Genomic DNA, 23839 nt, shown 5'->3' with positions numbered 1-23839 from the left:
AGTGTGATTTAATTGATTTGAAGTGTTTGATTGCCTGCTGCGGTTGAGATTTAATTTTATGTATATGATGTCTGCTTCGCTTGGAAATTAAGTTATGCAAATTGTTTGAGAAAATGACATGTTGAACTGTTTATTGTTTTATAAAGAAAGCATGTATTAAAGGCATAGTTCTTGAAAAGCAAATATATAGTGTTTGAGTATTAAGTATGAAGCATGTGTACAAAATAAGATAATAGTAAAAGAAAAAAAATAAAAGACTGAGGCAAGCCTCCAAATTCTTCTTTGTATCGTTCCGAATTGTATGAAGGGATTAGTCATTGGGGTGTGATTGCAAGCTTTCACTACCTCGAGGCAAGCCCTATACAACAAAGAGAAAGAACTTAAAAAGAGAAAACTGGGGCAAGCCCCATATATCTAAAAAAAGAGGAAAGAAATAAAAAAGATAGAAAACTTAAGCATGCATAGCTTTGTTTAGTGGAAGTGTTTAAGTTGCTTTCATGATATGTAGTAGTTTTTATGCTAGGCGTATCTGTATGCCTATGAGGCTGATATGAACAGCGCATATGTATATGTTTACGGTCGGATTGCATTGATTTAAAGGCATTGAGCTTTAAAGTACTTAGATATTTATGCTACCAGATTTGGAAACGCTAGTGTCTTGGTATAGATAAGCGAAATGTCATTTGTTTTCCAACCTAGGCGTACTTACATGCTAGAGTTCCGCTCGTGTGTATGTATGATTGAGCCGACGCATCAAAGGCACTAAGCTTCAATGTACTTAGATATTTACGCTACCATACTTGGAAATGCTGATGTCTCTGTATAGCTAGGCCTGATGCCATGTTTTCCTGCTTAGACGTACTTGTATGCTCGAGTCCACTTGCGTGCATGTATGCCTGAGCTATCGATTATAAAAGTAATATGTTGTAGATGAGTTTATATGCAGATGTTTCCAAGGTGAGATGACTGTAACTTCTATATATATTCACAACTACATAATATGTTTTAAATGTTTTCTTAATAGTCGATGTTTACTGTATCAGTTATAAGTGTTATCAAAAGACAAAAGTTTATAAAAAATTGGTAGCTGTTATAATGTACGTAAGGCTAAAAGAAAAGTCGGTTCTTTGCAAAAACTCAGTGATTTTTATACTATTGAGGTCTCGGTATGTTCTATACTGAGACGGTGAACTCATTCTTTTAACTATACGGATGTGGCTACCGCCACAACCGTATAGATGAGGTTTTTTGGCTACAAGTACTCCAGTCATAGTTGATGATTTTGTAGCAGTGTACTTGGGATGTTATGATTGAAGCTCATCACGACGGTCGTAATTGCTGAACCATGGGTTGTCCACTATTTTGTAGGTTTATATATAGCTTGTGACACTTGTGTCACTTATTCTTTGTAAAGCCATTCTTGTTGTGTAATTATTATATTGATAAAACTTAAACAGATAAATGTTAAATGGCTCTTGTTATAATTATATGTGATAGAGGTATATGTTATGATTTTTGCTATTCAGGTTTATGTTTCCGCTGCATAGTTAGATAGACGTTACTTTGATTTACCAGGTACATATTATGGGGTATGTACCATAGGTTAGCTTTCTGATACATCGTCGTGCCACTGTCAAGATTCATTTGTATTTTTAAGAGATTAATGATTATGCAAATGCTTTGTATAAAAAATAAATGGGTTGTCACACTTCAACATATACAGATCGAGAACTCATTCACTTTCTTTTCTTTTCTTTTCTTTTTTTTAATAGGAGCTCATTCACTTTCTTATTAAGGTAATACAAATGACTTTAAATGAAGCCTTCTTATTTCCCTGTCACATGCAACCACTTGTTATTGACGATAGGATCGATGAACGTACCATCGGAAAGTGGCTGTGTTGTTCTCCGATGGACCAAATATATATATGTATGAATGTGATTACTATATTGGGTACACTCTGGCGTCCACCCTCTTGAAACGTGCAAGGAATGCTAATTCTTGAATCGCCTCCGAGATCTTCTCGATGTATGGTACAATATCCATTACAATCAAAACAACCGCAGCAGTTGGTACGGTCTCCTGGAGATTGGCATTTTCCCAAAGCCACGTCGTATTGAGCAAGGATTTCAGGTTCTCCACGATCATTTTTGAGTTTACAATATGGGGATTAACTGATGTTGTCCGGGTCATCTTTTTGAGCTCTGCTGCTATTTCCTTCAGTGCTTTGCCAGATTCTGAGCAAATTTTTGCGCATGGCTCTTGGATTTTGCTTTGGAACTCGCTGGGTGTCTGAAAGGAAGAAAATAAAATTTTAATCCACTTGATCTGTGGAGAAAAGTGTCATATATATGCATGCTTCATGACATGTCTATGAAAGAGATGATCTATTTAGAAATGGGCATTGCTGATTTTACTTGGATCTTAGAGTTAAGGTAGCTGTTAAGAACGTCAACTTTGTAGGCACATTCCCGACTAAGGGCTCCAATTTTAAGGTACTGTTTCCAAGGATGACGGAACCCAAAACGACTGTTCCACAGCTCCCATCTCGCTAGATTAGCCTGATGAGACATTAAAATCAATCCATATCAGCAAACAAAAGAAGCTAGTTTAAATCTTTCTTTTGCATGTTTGTTACTGGAGAGATATAACGAGGATGACGATGACAACTTAATTTATACCCACCATAGTTTCTTCAGTGTCTTTTGAAGTGAGAACGCTTTTATATCCTTGAAGAAATGATTTATCATCCATATTCGACAGCCCTTCTTCTGGTATGTTGAAGTATTCACCCCCAAATCCTGTAAAATATATAAAATAGAAAGGAGTTATATATATGGGTTGTAAAGTATATATATACGGATCGATATTATTTTGGAAGTATATATATATATATATATACCTTCTAAGAAATTCCCAAGCTTTTCCATGTTAGTAGCTGCCAGATTGTGAAGATTCTCACCAATCCAAACAGGGCATATACAGATGCATATAACTATAGCAACAAAGCTACCAAGGATGATTGTCACAAGCCTCTGAATGGCCATCTTAATCATTACATGGAGTTCCTGCTTTCCGTAACTCGATATAGATATCATGCAGAAGGTCAATATGAATATCAACAGCCCATAATCGTATCTTGCCTTCATTGCGGGAACGAATCTCACAAATGTTACTGCTGCAGCTGCATCACGTACACCTCCAACAATCAATTGAGTTTGACAAATTTTGAACTAAACATGCATTAAGGTGAAACTACACTCACACTATTTGCAATCATACCCCCATTAAACTTTAAACAGTGATAATATACCCCTTCAAATTATCAAACACTTTCAATTTGTTCATTTTATTAGTATTCTCTATTAACTTGACGGAAAATACATCATGTGACCCATACCTGATTCAATAGACATTTGAAAGATCAAGCTTTATAAGTGAAATTCTACCTATTAAATAAGATGAATGCTAGAGCATCTACTGTGGTCCTTCTTAGATCATTACGTGCTTACTTGGTATAGAAGAAAAGAGGAATGGAGAGAAAATCGATTAGATAGGCAAAATTCGACAAAATTTGCCTTTTTGTAACGTTTTGGTAGTTTGGGGGCTAGAGTTCAAGCGTTGGAAGTTCGTGAGGCTAACTATTTGCAAAACAGTTGGCAGCTTTGAGGGCTAAATTATAATTTTTTCTTTTTTCTTTTTTTTAATTAAAAAATGATGCCAAGTCAGCATAAAATGATCCAATAAAAATCACAGTAAATGCTCTAGCATTTCTCATTAAATAATGCCAATGTCTTATTACATACGTACCTATCATAAGGGCAAAGACCCCAATTACTATGGGCTGTCCTATCGTACCCAACAGAGTTGCTAGGCAATGGACTCCAACACCTAGAGCACCACCTGATAAGGTTGCCAGCATCCTGTTCAAGCCTTTTCCCAGTGTTGCTCCTTTAAAAGATGGCAAAGGAAATGCCAAAATCATAATTGTTAGCCCCATATATGTCATAAGTTTTCTATTGTAAATTAGTTTTTCTCATAGTAAATAAATTCATCAATCAGAATTCTTGTAAACAAATTGCAAGCTTACCAACAGAAAACTCGAGGACAAGAGTGACTGTCATAACAGCCCATATTGCATTGTTTTCAAAACGAAAATCATGAGAGAGTGGTTTGATGTAGATGACTAAGGAAACCAAGTTGATAGCCAGTCCTACTTTTAGCGAATGGATAATTCTTCTTGGATCATCTTCTCCAAGTTTCTTCATCTTCTTTGCAACATCGACTGCCTTAGCCCATAACTTCTCAGGCATGGCCTTGAGCCATCCCCATCCACGAGTGAAAGGTCCACCATTTTCATGACTTAGAGATTCAATATCCATTGCTATGCGTTGAAAGGAAACAATATTGCAGTAGTTGAGAGAGAATGATGCGGTAAGAGGTCGGCCGACAAGAGTGCAAGGAGACGACGGCTTGGCAGCTATATATATATATATATATTGTGACAAACCAGTCCTCTCTAATTTGTTCGCCGGTGGGAAAATTGTTTGGTACGTCTACACTGCGTCTGCATCCATGTCACGTACAGACTCGCAATTGTTATGAACAATGTGTAAGAGATGCATGGCCAAGAAAAAAGAGATTTTTTTTGTTCCCGATCTGTAGTTAAGTTGCTTTTCTAGCGGTTTGCTAGATTGTGTAATTGGTTGGTGGTTTTATATAAATGTTAATAAATCATCTAAAGAAAAAAAAAAAAAATTAAAAATAAGAGGTGAATTACGAAAACAATGTTTGAATTTAAGATATTTTCTATGATACTATGATAATTAGTGACGACTTATTCCAAAATATAAACCAATAGAAAATAATAAGTTTAATCATTTTAGTTAATATTCTAACGAAAGAGTGGAAGGTGGTTTTGGTGCCGGCTAGGAGTGGCAATTTGTTCTTGAGTGTCGAGTTTAAGTCATGTCGAGGTATGAGTATAAGATTATATAGGTTAACCATAACCCGACCCATTTAATTAAATGGGTTAAACTCTTCAATCCTAACCTTCTAATTTTTTATTAGGTCCAACAAATCCAATGACATGAAAGATTTTCAACTTTAATTTGTTTGTATTTTGGAGCCTATTAGATAATTTAAATGGATTTCAGGCATAAGGCATTAATTAGACCTAAGTAAATCTGTGAACTGTGACTGGAATATCAGTGAGGCGTCTTGGTTGTCAACGTCAGATCGAGCTATCTCAAACGAGAGTTTAATTTGGGTGCATGGGAAACCATGGCCAAAGGTCAACAGCCATGAAAGGGCCAAAGGTCAACAGCCATGCATGAAATAGCCAAATTCATGACATCCATGCATGCGTTCCATCTATTCGGATTTCGGTATAATATAAAATTGACTAAACTCCACGCCCTACAACTTAGAAGAAATGCTGTAAACACGTGAATGTCAACGCCCCCCTCCCCATTAATATTGATGACCTATTTTTAAAGTTATTAATATTAATGACCTATTTTTATCGTCATTTTTGTATTTCTGTGGGTTCTTAACTTGTTATTAATACCATTATAGCTATAATATCAATAATAATACGTCACCTCCGGAACTCTTTGGGCTGTATATATCAGTAAATGAGAATAATAAAAAAAAAATTACATAATCGAAAATACTATTTTTTTTTTAACATAATCATGTATTACCCTTTCATATTCCTTAACCTCCTATTATGATTTTATTTCTATAAAAAGGAGTGTTGAGTAGTATGTACGTAAAACATACTGTAAAAGAGAAAAATCATACAAAGTTTTTAAATAACTAGTTTCACATATTGCAATCTCTTTATCTTGACTTGTTATTTTCTTTGATTTTACAACACGTTATCAGCACGAAGCTCTAACCAGTTGTTATGTTCTTTTAATCTTCAACATCAAAAGCTATCTGTGGGATATTATTAATTCATTATAAGTCTCTTTTAGATTTAGTAATCTTATTATCTATTTTGTTAATTAACATTCTAGCATATGCTTAGAAATTTTTATTGTTTTAAGAATCATATTATAACATCTGAATCTTATGATCCATGTGAGATTCATAAGAAATAAAATGTAATCATTATACTTCTATGAATATTAATATTATGAATCTTGGAAATACTATTAAGAAAGAAAATCAAGCATCCTAGCAGGATTACGCTAAAGTAATAATTTTTCTTCGCCATCATATGCATGATGAATTAAAAAAAAAAAAAAAAAAATTGAGTATTTTACAGTAAAAGATCCCTTGACCTTATGGAATAGTTTAAGGATGAGATACGAGTACTAGAAGACAGTTATCCTCCCAAAAACTCATTATGGTTGGATGCACCCGATCAAGTTGCACTCTTTAAAATCAACTCACAATTAAAACTATGTAATGAAAAAGTCACTTATGATGATATATATCATATTTCATGCCTCGAATGTGCTCCTGCAGCAGCAATATCGAGAATGTAATTTCACAAGATATTTTGAATTAATATTTTGTCTTATAGTGGCTGAGCAAAACAATGAGTTATTAATGAAAAGTCACTAATCTCGTCCAATGGGTTTTATACCATTTCCTGAAGCAAATGGAACCTCATTTCATGGCAATAAAGGAAACCGTGGTCGTGGACATGGACGTAGTAAAAAAAAAAAAAAAAATTATAGAGGTCAAGGGAAACATATTCATAATTCTTACCAAAAAAAAAAAAAAATGCTCCTTACCACTAAAAGTAGAACCATAATTAGACGAAACAAAATGAAAACAAAGGTTTACAAAATAAACCTACAAAAACCTATGAAGATAAATGTTACAGGTGTGGTATAAAAGGATATTGGTTGCATACCTGTCAAGCCTTCATAAAAGAGAAAGAAAAATGAATTGAAATGAATTTTGCCCATCACAACAATCCTGTAAATTCTATGGTGTTTCTTGATACTCTAAACGGATTGGGTAGACTATCTTCATGATGTTTCTAATTTCTTTGAAGACTCTAATAGAAAAACTGATCTTTTGACTGGTTATTTATATGTCAACAACAATTAATATGTTTTCATTATGTCTTAATCACATCATGTTTACATTGTCAACTTTATTTGTATTTTATTCTTTTCTTTTAGCGTAAATAGATTTAATATATATTTTGTTTATATATGGAGGCATGAGTCATACTGATGAAATGATTCAAGATAATAAATATTTTCAAAATTTAATATTAAACAAAGCTAATGTCAATACAATATTAGGTTTATCAAATATAATTGAAGGCTCTGGAAGAGTGAATATCCTGCATGTTGCCAAAAGAAACAAAATTTTATATTGACGATGCTTTGTATTCTTCTAAATGTAGAAGAAATTTAATCAGTTTTAAGGATATTCGTCTAGATGATTATCGTGTTAAAACCACTAACATGCAGATTTTAGGGGTTTTAAAATATAAAGCATGCCTCTGATTTTAAGACATAAAAAACATAATGTCTTAAAATAGAATTTAAAACTTAATAATAAGACAAAAGAATCCGGTAGCTCAATCGGGTGGGGAGCACGCCTCATGAAGCGGAGGTCACTAATTTGAATCCCCCTTCTCCAAAAAAAAAAACCCAGTTATCACTACAAAAAAAAAAAAAAAAAAAAAAAAAAAAAAAAGGCATTTATGGACGGTTTTTTTCTAGACGGTTTTTAAAACCGTCTAGAAAAAAAAAATTTGCAAACAGTTTTTTCAAAACCGTCTGTAAAAAATTTATTATGGACGGTTTTATTAAACCGTCCATAAAATTGCAGACGGTTTTAACTAAACCGTATGGAATTTAACATTTCTAGACAGTTTTGGATGAAACCGTCTATAAATGTTATTCTTAGAGAATTTTATGGACGGTTTTTACCAAACCGTCCATAAAATTTCATTTCCAGACGGTTTCATTTAAAACTGTCTGGAAATTTTTTTTTCATGCCATATCATCAATCCGTGTGATGTCCCCAAATTTAACCACATCCATCCAAATTTTTTCCCAGCCAAAATCACAACCGCCCATTTCCTTTACAGCCAAAAAAAAACATATGTATATAGAAAAATCGATCTGGCCTGAAACATCACAACCGGCCAGAAACCCTCCCCCCCATGGCCACCACTTCTCTTCATTTCAGCGTCAACCTCAGCTCCTCCGAAACCCAAACACACGCACTCACGCAAACCCAACAAAGAAAAGAGAAAATGGCCTCGCTATCGCTATTCCTATCCCCAAATTTCTAATCCCTAATTTCCTGATACCGAACCATTTTTCTCTGTCTCTGAGACTGAAACCCCAAGAATCTGAAACTGGAAATGGCCACCACGACCACGACGAGCGTCAATACAGGCGGAGAGGATCGAGTCCTGGCCACAGCGCAGCAGATCGTGAAGAGCCTCAATGCGCCGAATGTACCCCAGGGTCCATGCCGCACTTCCTTGGCCCACTCTTCCCGGCTGTCCGCCGCATCCCCACGCCCCTCCAAGGCCTTTCGACCTCTGCATGTTCGTCACCGACGGCGACGGTCCCTCCTGGCTCTACCCCAACAATGGCGACGGTCCCTCTTGGGCCCTATCCTGCTGAAACCCCCAAGCAGTGGAACCGAACCGTCCAGAGAATTTTCATTATATAATCAATTATATTAATAAAAATTAAAAGGGAACCGGAAAAAAAAAAAAAAAAAAAAAAAAAAAAAAAAAAGGTAAATCTGGACGGTTTAGGACCAAACCGTCCATAATTTTCTGGACGGTTTGGTCCCAAACCGTCCATAATTAGTTAGGGACGGTTTGGACAAAACCGTCTGGAATTCCAGACAGTTTTGTTCAAACTGTCCAGAAATTTATTTAGTGGCGTTATATCAATTCCAGACGGTTTTTTCGCATTTCTGGACGGTTTTAAACAGTCCAGAATTTGCTTTTTTTTTTGTAATGTATGCACAACTTTGTGCGGGGGGCATTTTCTCTTAAGTGAGGCTTCATCTCTTTGATACCTCGCACTTCATCCTCTATTCTCCTTTCTTTTTTAATATTTGTTACTCTTTTCTTCTTCTTACTGACTGTATAACGTAGAGAAAAAAATGAGAGATTCTGATGAGAGAAATTCCAGTTCTTTCTTCCTACTTTTTTTCTTCTCTTCGCTTCTTCTCCCTTTCTTCGCCTTCCTGGCCCATCGTTTTACTCTTCTCTATGACCCAAAACAAAGAGATGAGAGACTGTGGGAGAGAGGGAGATACCGAGAAAGGAAGAGAGACCCGAGACTTGAGAGACCCAGCCCGATCGTGGAGGACCCGTAGCAATCCGACAAACCCGGAGGAGCCGAGAAAAAGGATCGCCCATACCATTGAAAAAGGATTACAGATCATGGAGTCAAAGCCGAAAAGGAAAAGACCAGAATGGAAGCATTGAAGTTTCTGATATTGGACATGTTTTTGTTTTTTGGAATATAATGGCATTTTGTATATAGGAAAGGGTTGGACATGTAGTTTATGTAAGTAGTTGGAATTGCATGCTGATTTTTTTTTTTTTTGACAGATTTCGGTGTCTTTAAAAAATTGGACACTTTTGGTTTGGCTGATGAAAATTGGACAGGTTTGGTTTATGGTGTAGTAAATGCATGGTTTTGGTATGTTTGGACAGATTTGGTAAATGCATGGCTTTGGTATGTTTGGACAGATTTTGGTTTATGGTGTGGTAAATGCATGGTTTTGGTATGCATGGTTTTGGTGAAAGCATGGTTTTGATATGCAGGTTTTGGTAAATGGGTTTGGACAGGTTTGATTTATGGTGTGGTAATTATGCTTAACACAAAATTAGAGTGGACATGCTTGGCTACAATATCACACAACCGGACTCAAATAAGTTCAGGTTCAACACATAAAGTAACATTTAACACCACCCTAAACAACAGCACCATAAATACATACAAAAAATGGATGATGTGTACAAAATAAAATCACCATAAACCCTGCCCAAAACAACATCACCCTAAACCCTAAACATCATCACCCTAAATCTTCATGGTAACAACATACGATCATGTTTGGAATCGAATACACCCTTTGATTCTGATCCAACCATAAACAGATACACAATCATCAATATCCATGTACATACAATTATTGTCTTATAAATCTTCTTCATTGTTTGGTAATTGATCCCCTGAATCTCCATTTCTTTTCGAAGGGCAGCATTTTCAATCTCCATATTTGCTCTCGACTTTGGAACTTCAGCTTCAACTATAAGTCGGAATCGTTCCGGCTTCCTCTATCCCCATATTCGCCTTCAACTTTGTAACTTCAGTTTCAACCATTGTACGACATCGTTCAGCTTCTTGAATTAAACTTACATGCCACTCACGCAAACGACCTACCACCCTCTCTCCATGTGAACATATTTTGGGATCAACCCATTGCCAAAAACCACAAGCTCGGTTTATCTGCAAAACGATAACAAAAAATAAATCAAAAAATAAAATAAAAAATAAACAAACAGTAACAAAGGTTATTTCTAGCTTATGTTATTTGAAAATTAATCGTCATAGGTTATTTATTCACTTTTCCATATCATTTCAAAAAAACTCATTAATCTTCAAAAAATTATCAAAGGATAATACATGCTCCAAAAAAAAAAAACTACAATAGTTGCATGACAAATGGGGCCATAAATAAATAAATAAAAACGTACATTATATCTCTTAAGCCACAACTTAACCTTCATAGTACAGTAACATTTTCAACTAAAAATTTGAAACGTTACTGCCAAATAAAAATCAACCCAGTCCATTTTTTTTAAAAAAAAAAATTTATATAAGTACAGTAAAAGGTAGAATTGAACTAAGCAGCATTGTTCTTCTTAAATATTGCTGTAGATTTTCGGTTAACAGATATGCGACATACCCAGCTGAAAATATACACTTAAAAGTCTAAACCCTAAATTACCTTGTAATTCTGGCATTTTACAAACCTTCTACCGAAATTCTTTTCGGTATAGGAGGTTAACATACAAGCCGGATGCTCGCAATAACAAATCGGCTTTACTGTAGAAGTTGCCCACTCCTTGTCGACTCCGACTTCGTAGAAGCAGTGTCGATGGTTGCATCTTCGGGAAATGTTGTGAAACTGGTCAGAAATGTCGAAAATCGGAAGCCCAGTTCGAAAACCCTAGTTCCTAGTTCTTGCAGAGAGCCGTTGGTGAAGAAGATGAGAAAAATGTGCGAAAAATGGTCCCTCTCATTTCGAAAAGTCAAACACGCACGGGGGTATAAAGACTGGATGAGGCGGGGGTATTTTGGGGAGGGTTTCTGTCTTAAACGGTCACGTGACTTGCACGTGACCGACTTGCCGTCCAAACGAACGGGCGACTGGATGGAAGGTCGATTTTGTCACACGTTGGCAAGTTCGGGGGAGTCATGTTCCAATTTTGGTACATTGGGGGGTAAATCGCCACACCATGGATAAATCAGGGGGGTTAAGTGTAATTATCTCAAAAACCAAATAGAAATCAGGCTTTTTCTCAAAATTACACAAAGGCTGAATACCTTTATTTTACAAGAGCAAAAAGTCTATGGGTTCATATGTGGATCCATATGGCCTCACAGATTTAATGGTAATTTCAAAAAGTGAATAAATGACAGAAAAGACAAAGAGATGATGTATAGCACGTCTCAATAATTAATGGTCTCGCGGGCTTTATATGCTAGTGAGCTCATTCACTTTCTTTAAGGTAACATTGACGACTTTAAATTAGGCTTGGTAATTCGAGTCAGCGAGTCGGGTTCGTGTCGACCCGGCTGATCCGATTACATAATCGGGTTCAACACGAACCTGACCCGATTATTAATCGGGTCATAACTTCAAACCCGAACACGACCCAATAATGAATCGGGTTACACGACACAAACCCGACGAACACGTTCCTACTCACTGGCTCACTGGCTAGTGGCCACTGCTCACCGGCACCGCCTCATCCCACAGGCGGCACAGGCCACGAGGACGGAGGACATGAGGTAGAGTAGGTTCGACTAGGCTGTCCAAACTGGGCTTGGACAGTTGGATCCGAGAACCGATCCGGCGGTTCTCGGATCCAACTGTATTCAACTTTTTTAAGGAATACATAGAAAAGAGAGGAGAAAAGGAAGAGTCTTGCATCTGTATTCAGCTTTTTTAAGGAATGCTTACACAGCAATTCAGACCGTACAGCTTTATCTTTGATTTTTTAATTTTAGAAACTTGCATATTTGATTCAGGCCGTAGAGCTTCCTTTTAGTTTCTACGTGTTGCAGTAGAAGTTGAAAAGGGTTTGGATTGGAAGAAAATGTGAGATTTGGGTTGCTTAACTTGCTTCCATTCCATAACACAAAAAGCAAGTTTCATGTTCCAAGTCTAACGGCCTGGATTATTAGAAAAGCTATCCTCACAATTTCTCTAAATTGCCGGGGATTTTCAATTTTGATCCAATTTTGTGTGCATGGCTCTTGGATTTTGCTTTGGAACCCACCGATCGGGATCTCTTTTCAAATTATGTGAATTTAGGTCGTTTCATGCATTGAACGACATGAAAAATGGTACATATTAAAAATGTAGCATGTTAATAATGAGAATTTAGTATATTTTTATCAGGTTCTTACGCTTTATGTCGTATAAAAGTTTTGAGTAAAAAACTGTCTTTTTGTTTAGTAAATAAAAAGCCTTTTGGATTTTTTATTTTTTTATTTTTTGTCTCGATAACATGTTATATCTTTAATATGTAGCATTTTTCAAGCCGATCGATGTAAAAAAGTGTTTGAATTTATATAATTTGATAATTCAAAATTTCTCTAAAATTGTAGAGGATTCTAATCCAGAACTCACTAGGTGTTTGACAAGAAAAAAAAAATAAAAAGAAAAGAGGAAACTTCACTTAACCCCTTTAAATTGTTGTTTTTGCAATTACCTTTCTAAACTTCAAAAGCTCTCAATTTAGTGTATCTTTTAAATTTTTTTCAATTTCACCCATCCACTAAAATTACAAAAAGTTTAAGAGTATAATTGTAAAAGTGATCAAACATAAAGAGTGGTAAGTGTAATTTTCTCTCATAATTTTCAAGAATGTTTTCTCCCCTTTTCTTTGATTGTGAGAAATGAATGGTCCCAAGAAAGAACCCTATGACTCGAATTAGGCTCTTTTTTTTTCTTTTTTCTTTTTTCTTTTTTCGATTACGGACTTAAAAGGGAAATATAAAATCTTTCAAGGGGACATGACTATTTAAATCTGTGACTTTGAAGGGCAAGAAATAGGTAGAGTTCTTTGTATTAGTTTTGTTGAGTATTCTTTTGTCAACAAGTGAGCTTGTTTAGTAGATCAAATGTGCAATACTTCATTAGGCTCTGAACCGTCTGAAACTGATCATTGTGATAAAGACGAGCTTGAAACAAATGTTAAAACTCATTCAAATGAGTTGATTTCTTGTAAGCGTCATAGAGAGTACGAGATCTACGCGATGACGGGTCTTGATCTACTATTTTACCATTCAAATTATGTCTATGTAGTATTTTTTCCAAGAATAATCGGTGCTTTTATGTAGGGATCAAGCGATAGAATACATGAAGAGGGCTGATCTTGTGATCAGAAGGATCTTAGATGTGCTATTGAAGAGACTGAACGTGAGAGACATTGACAAAGCAAAGGAATATATGTTAGTGGGGGAAATGAGACTTAAACCTCATTTACTATCCTTGCTGTCCAAGCCCCGAGCTCACGGCCGGAGTAAGCCGTCACTCTGATATATCAATGATAACCATCCTCCTTCAAGATGAGACCGGTGGGCTTTACGTGCGAGGAAGTACTAGAGAGGATAGCTGGATACATATCCCCCCAGTTCAGGGATGCAGCTCTTATCATCAACATTGGGGATGTGCTACAGATAATGAGCAATGACAAGTACAAAAGCATTGAGCACCTGGCATTTGTAAACAAAAGCAAGAATAGAGTTTCAATCCCCATTTTTGTTAACCCAGGACACGATGCCATTATTGGACCTTTGCCGGAAGTTTTAGAAGGTGGAGAGAAACCAATGTACAAGCACCTTGTCTTCTCATATTACTTCAGGCATTTCTTCAGTAAGACTCACGATGGAAAGAAAACCATCGAATTTGCCAAAATATGGATCTGTACACTTTCTATTTCATCTGAATAATACATTCGGACACTAAATACTTTTTTAATGGTACATTTTAAACAGCTAGAGCTAGCATTCGGGTTATCATCTCAACAATATAAGAATATAAGAGATCCCTGTATCTTATTACTAAACTACATTATGATCGATGGAGGTGCTCGTAGCATGAATTACTGAAGGCAGACAAAGACAGCATTCATTGAGAGAGAGAAGCTTTTTATTCAATACCTACAATAAATTGTCAAAATTGATGCTATCTATTTGATCTGCCTTGGTCATTAAAAACACAGAATATAAACACAGAGCACCTATCAAAAAATTAAAAATCAATATCAGAGAAAGCAAATGAGAGGTGATAAATACACTCGTCGAGGTTGGCAATCCCCCTTTTTCTTGCAAGGGAATCGCCTAGTACTCGCTGCTAGCAGTTACCACAAAATCTGCTCCAACCTACAGTAAAGCACAATTCCAAAAAGAGATTACCAAATCACTTCCCACCCAGGGACTTTCCCTTGTATTCATTTCTCTTTCTTAGCCCAGGCCTCCCCTTTGCACTCACTCCCAGCAGTAACCACAAAACCTGCTCCAACCTGGATTGAAGGGCAAAGTGAATCTAACAATGAAACACCATCCACAAGCACGCATGAGAGAGAGAGAGAGAGAAAGAGAGATTACTTGGCAATCTTTCAATACAACACGCTCTTGGAGCTGTACGTTGCTGCAAATCACAGAACCTTGAATCGAACATCCATCCGCAATGGTGACGTGATTCATAATAACTGAATTAGCAACCTAAATAAGAAGGAAGAAAATCCAAGAGTTGAGACAAATATCTGAGTTTGAATCTCTTTTTCATCATAACTATATGATAGACAATCCTAAGCATGCCATTGTGGCAGTCAGTTATACTGTAGTCTACAGATAAACAAAGCTGATAATATATACTATTCTTCTGTCCATCAACATTGAAAAATCATCATACCTTTACATTAGAACCTATCCTGCAGTGACGGCCAATAACAGAGCGTTTCACACTACATTTGTCACCCATTTGTGAACCTTCGCCTAGCATACAATGTGGTCCCACCTAAGACCATTAAACCCCATGATGAGTACACCAAGAAATGACCCCAACAATGGATATTAAGCAATCAACTGACTGGTGGTAGAAGTAAGGCTGTGTTTGTAGAGCATTCAACTCACAGTTGTTTTTGACCCAAGCACTGCTGAAGGATGGATGATGTTGTTTTGAGGAGAGAAGGAATACCCTGAGAGATGACTGGCCTCACCTATGACCTGACCCATATAGAACAGAAAATAAGCTCAACCAGATTAAGCATCATAGCACCCAACGCAGGCTTTAACTGTGTAATTGACTCACATCTCGATTTACGTCACTGAATGCTTGAATGGAATTTAAGCGCATGCAGTACTTGCTGTTACTGGCAATATAAACACAGCATTTATGGGTTCTTCGAGCAGAACCGTTGGTACCCAATCCATAGAGTTCATGAAAACTTGGAGTAGACACATTAGCAAGGATTTGGGACAGCATTACTTGGTTCTTCTGGGGATTAACCTTCTCGTTTCCATTTTCTTCTGCTTGTGGTGCACCATTTAATAATACTTCTGACTTCTAATGTTTGTGAAAGCAATATGAGCAGGTTCAGAGACTATAAGAAAGGTAAGTTTTTCACAACAACCTAATATGCAGAGACTATATTGAACTAACCAGCTGGCTCCGGACAAGATAAGGCAAGACATCCTGCCTTAAGCTTTGAAATGTATCCTTTTGATCTAAAACTTCTTGTAGAACAGACCTGGGATATAATCAAGGAGGATATATTCAAGACTATAACACAACCAATTTAAAAAAGTATGCTAGGAAATCATTGGGAAGCAAATAAAGTAACATGTTAAACCTCTTGAATGCATACAAATGAGCATCCATGAGATCAGCTCGGATTTCCATCTACATTAAGGATGAAAATAACAGAAAAGTGTTAGAACAAGTGGAATCATGCAAACATATACCAAAATTAGGCACTGAAATTGGACACTTTCCTTTTAAGGAAGAAAAGAAGGCCAAAACACATATATAATGAAGTTCATCATAAGCCCATTTGCAGCTGCAAAAGGTTTAGCAAAAAAGAAAAAAAAAAAAAGGACTCAAGGCAATCCATTACCTGGCCAACCGCACGGAGTATGTTCTTCTGTATTCGAATATCATTTTCTAGTTCAGCACCTGGCAAGGGTTGCAAGATGCTGCATCAGGAACACAACTGCAAACATCCTAAATAAAACACAATCTTGAAGATCTAACCTGTAGCTATATATAATAAGAACTGCTTTGTGGGATCCAGCCCTATAATGTTGTAGCGTCCTGGCTTCTTAGTTTTGTCTTTTCCACCAGAGGAACCAGACTCCGAAGGTCCACTAACAGGAGCAGAACATAGCATTGCAGTCACTACTGCATCATGCCGTCTATGCGCAGCCGCTACTGCACCGGGAGGAACGTTAGAAACAAGATCACCACTCACAACCTGCAGAAACATAAGAAGCCAACAGCTGTAAGAAAAAACTTTCTAGAGGTCAATAGCTATAAATTTTGATAAGTATCAATAGCTATAAATTACATGCTAACCATGATGTCCTTCGCAGTCAGGCGGTGGGCAATGGCCCGAAGTGCACCAGCTGTTCCAACATCCTCCGCGACTGCAGCAACCTGAAACGTTAGGGTAATACTTAAGCTCTATCTATTTGGAGCATCAAATTAGGTTAAGCAGCACATGGTGCAGCTAATATAGATGACTTATGAGTATCATGGCAATCATCTAATCTTATACTACTGAAAAACTGCATTTCTATGAGACAAAAAAGGAATCTACAGCCTGCTGACTTTAAGAACTGTGAAAATGCATAAAAGAAATCATGCTTGCATGCACAAGAGAGTAACAAATTTTTTGTACTATTTTTCACTGCCCACAATTAATTTTTCATCATCTGAAACAACACTGGAATAACACAGATGCCAAAGCTATTCAGAATTGCAGCATCAACCATTGACCAGCCGAGCAGTACAGCAGTAACAAAATATTTGTATGCGTAATTACCTACAAACTTAATGCCATTTATCTCGTATGTAGGATCCATTTCTATTTTAAAAGAAAAAGAAAGAGGTTTTCTAAATCTAACTAGAATCAAGCCTACATAAAGCAATGGCAGACTTAAACCTAACTCAAGGAAAGTTTTCTCACTAGGTAAGGTTCAACTAGAAACTAAAAATCACTCTAGCCCATGAGCAGATTAGAACTAATGCTATTGTACCTCAGGCTGAAGCTGAGTGATCTCAGGGATGTGAGATTTATTTTATTGATTCATTCCCATAGATTGAGCCGGGGAGGGGAAGACAAGATTCACTGGGCCCCTTCCAAGAGAGGGATGTTTGCCGTTAGATCATTCTATAACGTTCTTGTACCTCATTATAACACCCCCTTCTCTTGGAAATGTATTTGCCAGAAAAAGATCCCTTCAGAGCGGCTTTCTTTGCTTGGACAGCCGCCTTAGGGAATATCCTTATCATGGATAACCTTAGAAAACAACATGTCATTGTAGTTGAATAGTGATGTATGTGTAAGAGGAGTGGAGAGTCTATGGATCATCTTCTACTCAATTGTGAGATTGTCAGTACCTTATAAAATGCTATTATCAGATGTGTTGGTTTAGTTTATGTTATGCCTAAAAAAGTAGCAGACCTTCTCGCTTGTTTGAAAGAGGTGTGCGGCACTCCTCAAGGTGTAGCAGTGTGGAAGATACTTCTATCATGTCCTTTGTAGTGTCTTTAGAGGAAAAGAAATTATAGAAATTTTGAAAACCGCAAGAGGACGGTGGTGGAATTAAAGTCTTTCTTTTTCAAAAAAAAAATTCCGCTAGACAACTACTCCAGATCTCAATGTGCTTAGTTTTCTTGATTTTCTTAACCCTCTACCTCTTTCTGGGTAGGTGTTTCTCTTCTATACTTGGATTGCCCCTTTTATGCTTTTCAATGAAAAAAAAACCCATGGGTGGTCGACCACCCATTGGGGTGGTCGGCCACCCACCAAGAGCCGGGGGTGGCCTCCCACCCTCGAGGGACTTTGGGGGTGGCCGCAACCACCCCCGAAGCCAAACCTGGGTGGCCTATGCCACCCCCCAAAAGCTCCGGGGGTGGTCGCACCACCCCCGGAACGCCTCGGGGGTCCACCACGAGGTGTTCCGAGGGTGGTGCGACCACCCCTAGCTCCATATATATAAAAGAAATAGTTTTTCTGAAAATTATTGCATTTACCCCAAGGAATAGATATTCTTCTTCGTAAATGAATAGGTATTCCAATGAGAATAATTATTCTAAGGAATAGACCCATATGAAACAAAAGTATGACTATTCCTATGGAATAGTCATTCCATTTCAAGGGTCTATTCTGCGAACCAAACGGGGCCTTATTGTATTGGAATCTACAAAGAAACAATCCAATTGATCATGATACACAATGTTGATTGTATCCATACGATTTTGCACTTCAGCTTGGAGAAGAGATAAGAGGACCCTATGGAAAATGTGATCAGAAATCTATAACAGAGTCCAACCACAACAACCAAATCGATTATATTCATGCATAAGGATACTAGATTCCCTAAGAGCTAAGACCATTCCAATGCTCTTTTTCGCCATTCATAAACTGCACCAATATTTAGGATAAGCATGAAAATTAAAGCTTCTATAAATATAGATATACCTAATACATCAAAACTCATTACCCGTGGATAAAGCAAAACCTTTGGTCAAACCAAGAGCACCCTATTCCTATATAAATAATATAACCAAAAAAAAAAAATGGTGGATGTAAGAATCCACAGCTGACCATATCCTTCACAGAAGTAAAACCAAAACACCCATCGCAAACTATCTAGCCACTCATTATATCCTACATCCAAGTATCTCTTCCAACCTAGCAGGAAGATCCACCTTATTTCAAATTGTTTCAAACAGTTTGTCCAATTTCTAAAATTAAACACAAGGCACGCCCTTTCCTCCAAACTTAAGAATCTAGACAAACAAGTGGCAAGAACTTCAAGGTTCAAGCTGATGGAATGCATTCCTTGTACCACTTGGACTTGTAACATCAATCACATTATTTTCCTAATATCCTTTATTAATTGGTGCATTAGTTAGTCAACTTAATTACTTGACCAAAAAGCAAAAACAACCAGCATTATCACCCCCACTTTGTGCACTATTTTACTGCTACTTTCGCCATATTTTTCATTATCAACAGAAGCTGATACCGAAACATGGATGCCAAAATATCATGTTATATTACTTCCAAACTTCCAAATTCATCTTCCACATGGATTTTGATCATTCGCCAATTGTCAGTACATCAAGATTACTGCAAAGTACGCATTCATACAATTAAGCATGAAATTCTACAAGTATGCAGCAAAAGTTATTCCTTTCTAACGCGGGAAATACCTCGACATGCAGGCGACCAACATAAGCCCCAGTTATCCAACCACCAACCCGAACAGCCGCATCTTGCCCTTCAACCACCTAAACAATCATACATATAAACAAATCAACAAACCAGAAACCAAACAAAATTTCAATCATTTGTACAACAAATTAAAAGAAAAGCATAGAGAAAAAAATAAATTAAAGATGAAATTAGATTAAATAGCAAGTAGAACAGGAACCGTACAACGATGAGATCCTTAAGGTTACTTTGCTCTAACAGCTCCAGAACGTACGAGAGAACCGGCCGGTTCGCCACCGGAAGTAGAGGTTTCGGAACCTCCTGCATTCAGAAAACCATTGCAGATTGTAGGAATTTGTTAGAGAAGAAAACTGGAGGCTAAATACAAGGAGGACATTAATCAAGGGACCGTCTGTTTCTGGGGGAAATCGAGAGGGAAAAGAAAAAGGGAAAGGAAAATTTGAATTCGGAGAGACCAAAAGCAAAGCAAGCAGAGAGAGGGACAGAACCTTGGAGACGAGAGGGATGAGATTCTTGGAGGCGCCACCGGCCAGAACTACCACTTGGAAATCCATCGGAGCAAAGCAGAGCAGAGGAGAAATACCAGAGAGAATTAATTAGGGGTTTCTCTTTCTCTCTCTCTTTCCCTGTGTGTCTTCTGCCTTCTCACTTCTGGTATGGACTACGGACTAGTGAATTGTATATATAGAGGTTATATTATACTTTAGAGAGTAGTTGACATATGGGGATGTAGCTCAAATGGTAGAGCGCTCGCTTTGCATGCGAGAGGTACAGGGTTCGATACCCTGCATCTCCAGCTTTTTAAGTTTTATTCATTTCTATTTTTAACTTGTTTGAGCAGGTCTGAGACAGTGCTCGAGCAAGTGGGATCCATAAAGACTATCTCACATTTGTTACCTTAATTGCTAATAACTAAGGATACAAACCCAAAATATAAACTAATAATGCAAAAGGCCAAACCTTTCTAGATTATCACAGATTCACAGGTCAGATTCTCTCCCTTTCATTAAAAATTAGAGAAATAGCATTTCATGGTCTAGATTTTATGTTTACATATTTAATGGTATATATTGTCATACTATTTAAAATTTTAAATAAAGTGACACTATATATACCAACATAACACGGAATAGAATTCTTTTCATTTTAAGTAAAATGAAGATGAGTCATTTTATAGGAAGAATTTTATTTTGTTACATCTAACGGTGTACATCATATCACGTCATTTAAAATTTTTAAATGACCTGACAACATGTTCTTCATGACATCATGTACACGGTTAGATGTAGTAAAATAAAATATTGACCATAAAGTGGTTACTCTTCATTTTACTTGAAATTGAAAGAATATTTGTCAAAAAAAATTGGAAATGATTTATTTTATGGTTTAAATTTTATTTTATGGTAACACAACAAAACAAAATTTAAATCATAAAATAAATCATTTCCAATTTTTTTTTAAGCATAATGCATAGTAGCATGAATAATTAGTTAAGGCACCAATTTATGAGTATAAGCTCTCAATGTTCAAATCTTCTTTTTTTTCCTTTTTTTTTTTTTTTTTCTATTCAATAGGGGAGAGGGAAAGGAGAAATATTAAAATCTCATTTGTTACTACTTTGTGTGGCTTCTCTTTTGCCAATATATGCACATATATGCAGGATCCATGTACAATTATATAAGAGACGTATTGTACATTCTCTCTTGATCATTCTCCCATCCTTTTATTTTTCAAAATGAGCATTTGATACGAGGAGACTGTGTATTCAATGAGAGGAAATGAATCATTTCTCATTATATAATTACAGAATAATAAAATCAAACACAAATCATTATTGGATTTTTTTTCCTAACTCAAGTGTAATTTCTCTCTCCCAACACATGAATCGCTGAAATCTATGGCATTGATTTGGTATGCAATTGGTCTTTCTATGATTGGGATCTCCAGTAATGTTACAATTTAGTCAGTATATTGTGACAGTTTATATAAGACCCACCTACCCAAATAAATTTTGAATTTTTCAACTCCTTACTCGAACAGATAGATCTTATGTGAACTCTCTCACATGTATTGTCCAAATATTTAAACAATAAACTACTCGAGATCCTTATCAGTCTCTCTATCTCTGGCATGGTTGCCTACCAATTGGAACTCTAAGCTTTTACCTGAGATTTGTTTGCCTAGGGTTTGCTTGTCCTTCTCAGTTTCTGATTCACTAGAAGTTTTGAGAATTTTTGGTTTTCACTGGAATTAAGGGAAATTAATTCCCGTAGGGCGAAGGGTATCGGGTTAAATTTTAGGCTTTTCAAGATTTTTGAGGATTACTAAAGAATGTCAGTTTGACTGAAATTTGGAAATTCAAAAAAAAAAAAAAAATCATATTTAATTGATCAGATAAAGCATGAAAGAGGACACCTGCATGCCTATTCTCACTCTCCACCCTGATGAGATTGGGATAAGTATTCTCAGTATTTTTTTTTATTTTTTTTTAAATTGCTTGTAATTTAGACAACACATATAAGAGAAGTCACATGGACTTACTTGGCCAAGTACGTGACCGGACAGTTAAAAATTTATTTCAGTAGATGAATCTCATATGAATTCTCTCTTAATATCCTTCCGATCAGCATGTGAATTGGGAGCATCCAAAGAAAGAGATCAAATTCACTTCCCGTAAGCCTTTCAAAGATAAGGTTATGGGTCCTACAATCCAGGTTTCTTGTCACTAACTGAATCCCAAGAGCCTTTCAAAGATAAGGTTATGGGTTCCTTCAATCCAGTTCTTCTCACTGACTGAATCCCAAGAGAAAATGAAAATAAGGAAGAACATGAAAAACTGAAGTGGATGTGAAGGATGATTCTGACAACATGACTTCAATTCACATCCTAGCAAGGAAACAATTCTTTTCATTTAGATCTTTTTGTTATTACTACAAATATGTTTTAAAGTAATTGAAGGTTTAAAACTATAGCTTTATCAATACAAAAAGTTGTAGACTTTTATAGTATCTTAAAGTTAGAATTCATAAATAATAATAAATAAATAAAAATTAGGGTTACGGCGTAATTGAACTGAGAACGGCTTAGCTCGTGATAGAATATAAATTAAATTATTAAATATTTTATTTTCTATCAACTTAAGCTTTTAAGATAAGTGATAATTTGATATGGTATAAGAGTCAAATATCCTAAATTCGAACCTTAACTCCGTTTTTTACCTTTCACCTTTCATTTCAATTAAATATTCTATATGATGTTATCTCACCAGTTAAGGGTTTGTTAAATGATTAACTTCATTTATTTCTATCCGTCAATTTTTTTGAAATAAGCGATAATTTAACCGCTCATATTGTTTGAATCATGTTTGTTCAAATAATTTTGGGTATAGTTGAGTTTTTTTTTTTTTGTCATTTTTCTTTATTGTTTTATTCAATGATGATAAAATGATTTATGTATCATCTTTAAAATCGGAGGAATAATTTTCAATTTGATTGACTTGTAATATGTTACCCTCACGACCTCCCCTCAGATTTTGGGTTTCTTTTTTTAGTTGAGTGAAAATAACATTATAACAGCAATTCTAAGCAAAAGAAAATTACAAATAACCAAAAAAAAAGGCCAAAAAATAACACGCTCCATTGTAGCAATTTGTTTCACACCTCTGCGTGAGAGGAACCTCAAGATGGAATGAGTAAGAGGGAAAGCTGCCAATGGTTCAAGTGGTAGCTGCCCATGCTCGTATTTGTAAGTGCAAAATGCACATGAAAAATTCTTAGTTTCAGACCAACTACGGATTGGGCTTTGAAAATTATGAGATTAAAGTACATTCAGATAATGAAATATCATGGGTTGTGAAACAAATAACAGCAAGGCAATATATTTTGAGGTCTACAACTGGATTTAAAAGTTTTCTTATAGGTAAAGAGCTAGAGGAGGATGGATACCGATAGGAACCCACGACTAATTGAATAGAAATAGATAAATAATGACTCCTTTTGGATAGGAGAGACCACAATTTCTCACTTAGGGTAGAAGAACACCACAATACTCTACTTAGAGTAGGAGAAGACCACAATGACAAATGTTAATACAATATTCAATAATTCCATTCTCTATAAT

The 23839-nt window shown here is 36.2% G+C and overlaps 2 protein-coding genes, 1 non-coding gene and 1 pseudogene across 3 annotated transcripts; 2 read left to right on the top strand and 2 right to left on the bottom strand.

Moving 5' to 3' along the window:
* Positions 1-1944: 1944 nt before the first annotated feature.
* LOC133876688 (aluminum-activated malate transporter 2-like) lies at positions 1945-4382 on the bottom strand. Its single transcript, XM_062314947.1, has 6 exons — positions 4091-4382; positions 3811-3951; positions 2903-3184; positions 2686-2801; positions 2418-2561; positions 1945-2292 (listed from the first exon to the last, which is right to left on the bottom strand). Exons 1-6 carry the CDS (start codon positions 4380-4382, stop codon positions 1945-1947), a joined length of 1323 nt encoding a protein of 440 aa, XP_062170931.1.
* Positions 4383-13590: 9208 nt separating this feature from the next.
* LOC133878604 (feruloyl CoA ortho-hydroxylase F6H1-3-like) lies at positions 13591-14332 on the top strand (annotated as a pseudogene).
* Positions 14333-14385: 53 nt separating this feature from the next.
* On the bottom strand, positions 14386-20362 carry LOC133878603 (uncharacterized). Its single transcript, XM_062317170.1, has 13 exons — positions 20209-20362; positions 19925-20020; positions 19699-19776; positions 16831-16911; positions 16510-16729; positions 16373-16431; positions 16109-16158; positions 15919-16006; positions 15568-15822; positions 15390-15482; positions 15169-15273; positions 14862-14978; positions 14386-14776 (listed from the first exon to the last, which is right to left on the bottom strand). Exons 1-13 carry the CDS (start codon positions 20272-20274, stop codon positions 14705-14707), a joined length of 1380 nt encoding a protein of 459 aa, XP_062173154.1. The 5' UTR covers positions 20275-20362; the 3' UTR covers positions 14386-14704.
* Positions 20363-20443: 81 nt separating this feature from the next.
* On the top strand, positions 20444-20516 carry TRNAA-UGC (transfer RNA alanine (anticodon UGC)). The gene has a single exon. It is a non-coding gene; the product is annotated as a tRNA-Ala (tRNA).
* The last annotated feature ends 3323 nt before the right edge of the window (positions 20517-23839 follow it).

This window comes from Alnus glutinosa, chromosome 9 (assembly GCF_958979055.1).
Source record: "Alnus glutinosa chromosome 9, dhAlnGlut1.1, whole genome shotgun sequence".
NCBI classification, from domain to species: Eukaryota; Viridiplantae; Streptophyta; class Magnoliopsida; order Fagales; family Betulaceae; genus Alnus; species Alnus glutinosa.
The sequence above is the reverse complement of the archived record's forward strand: the minus strand, read 5'-3'. Positions and strand labels throughout refer to the sequence as shown.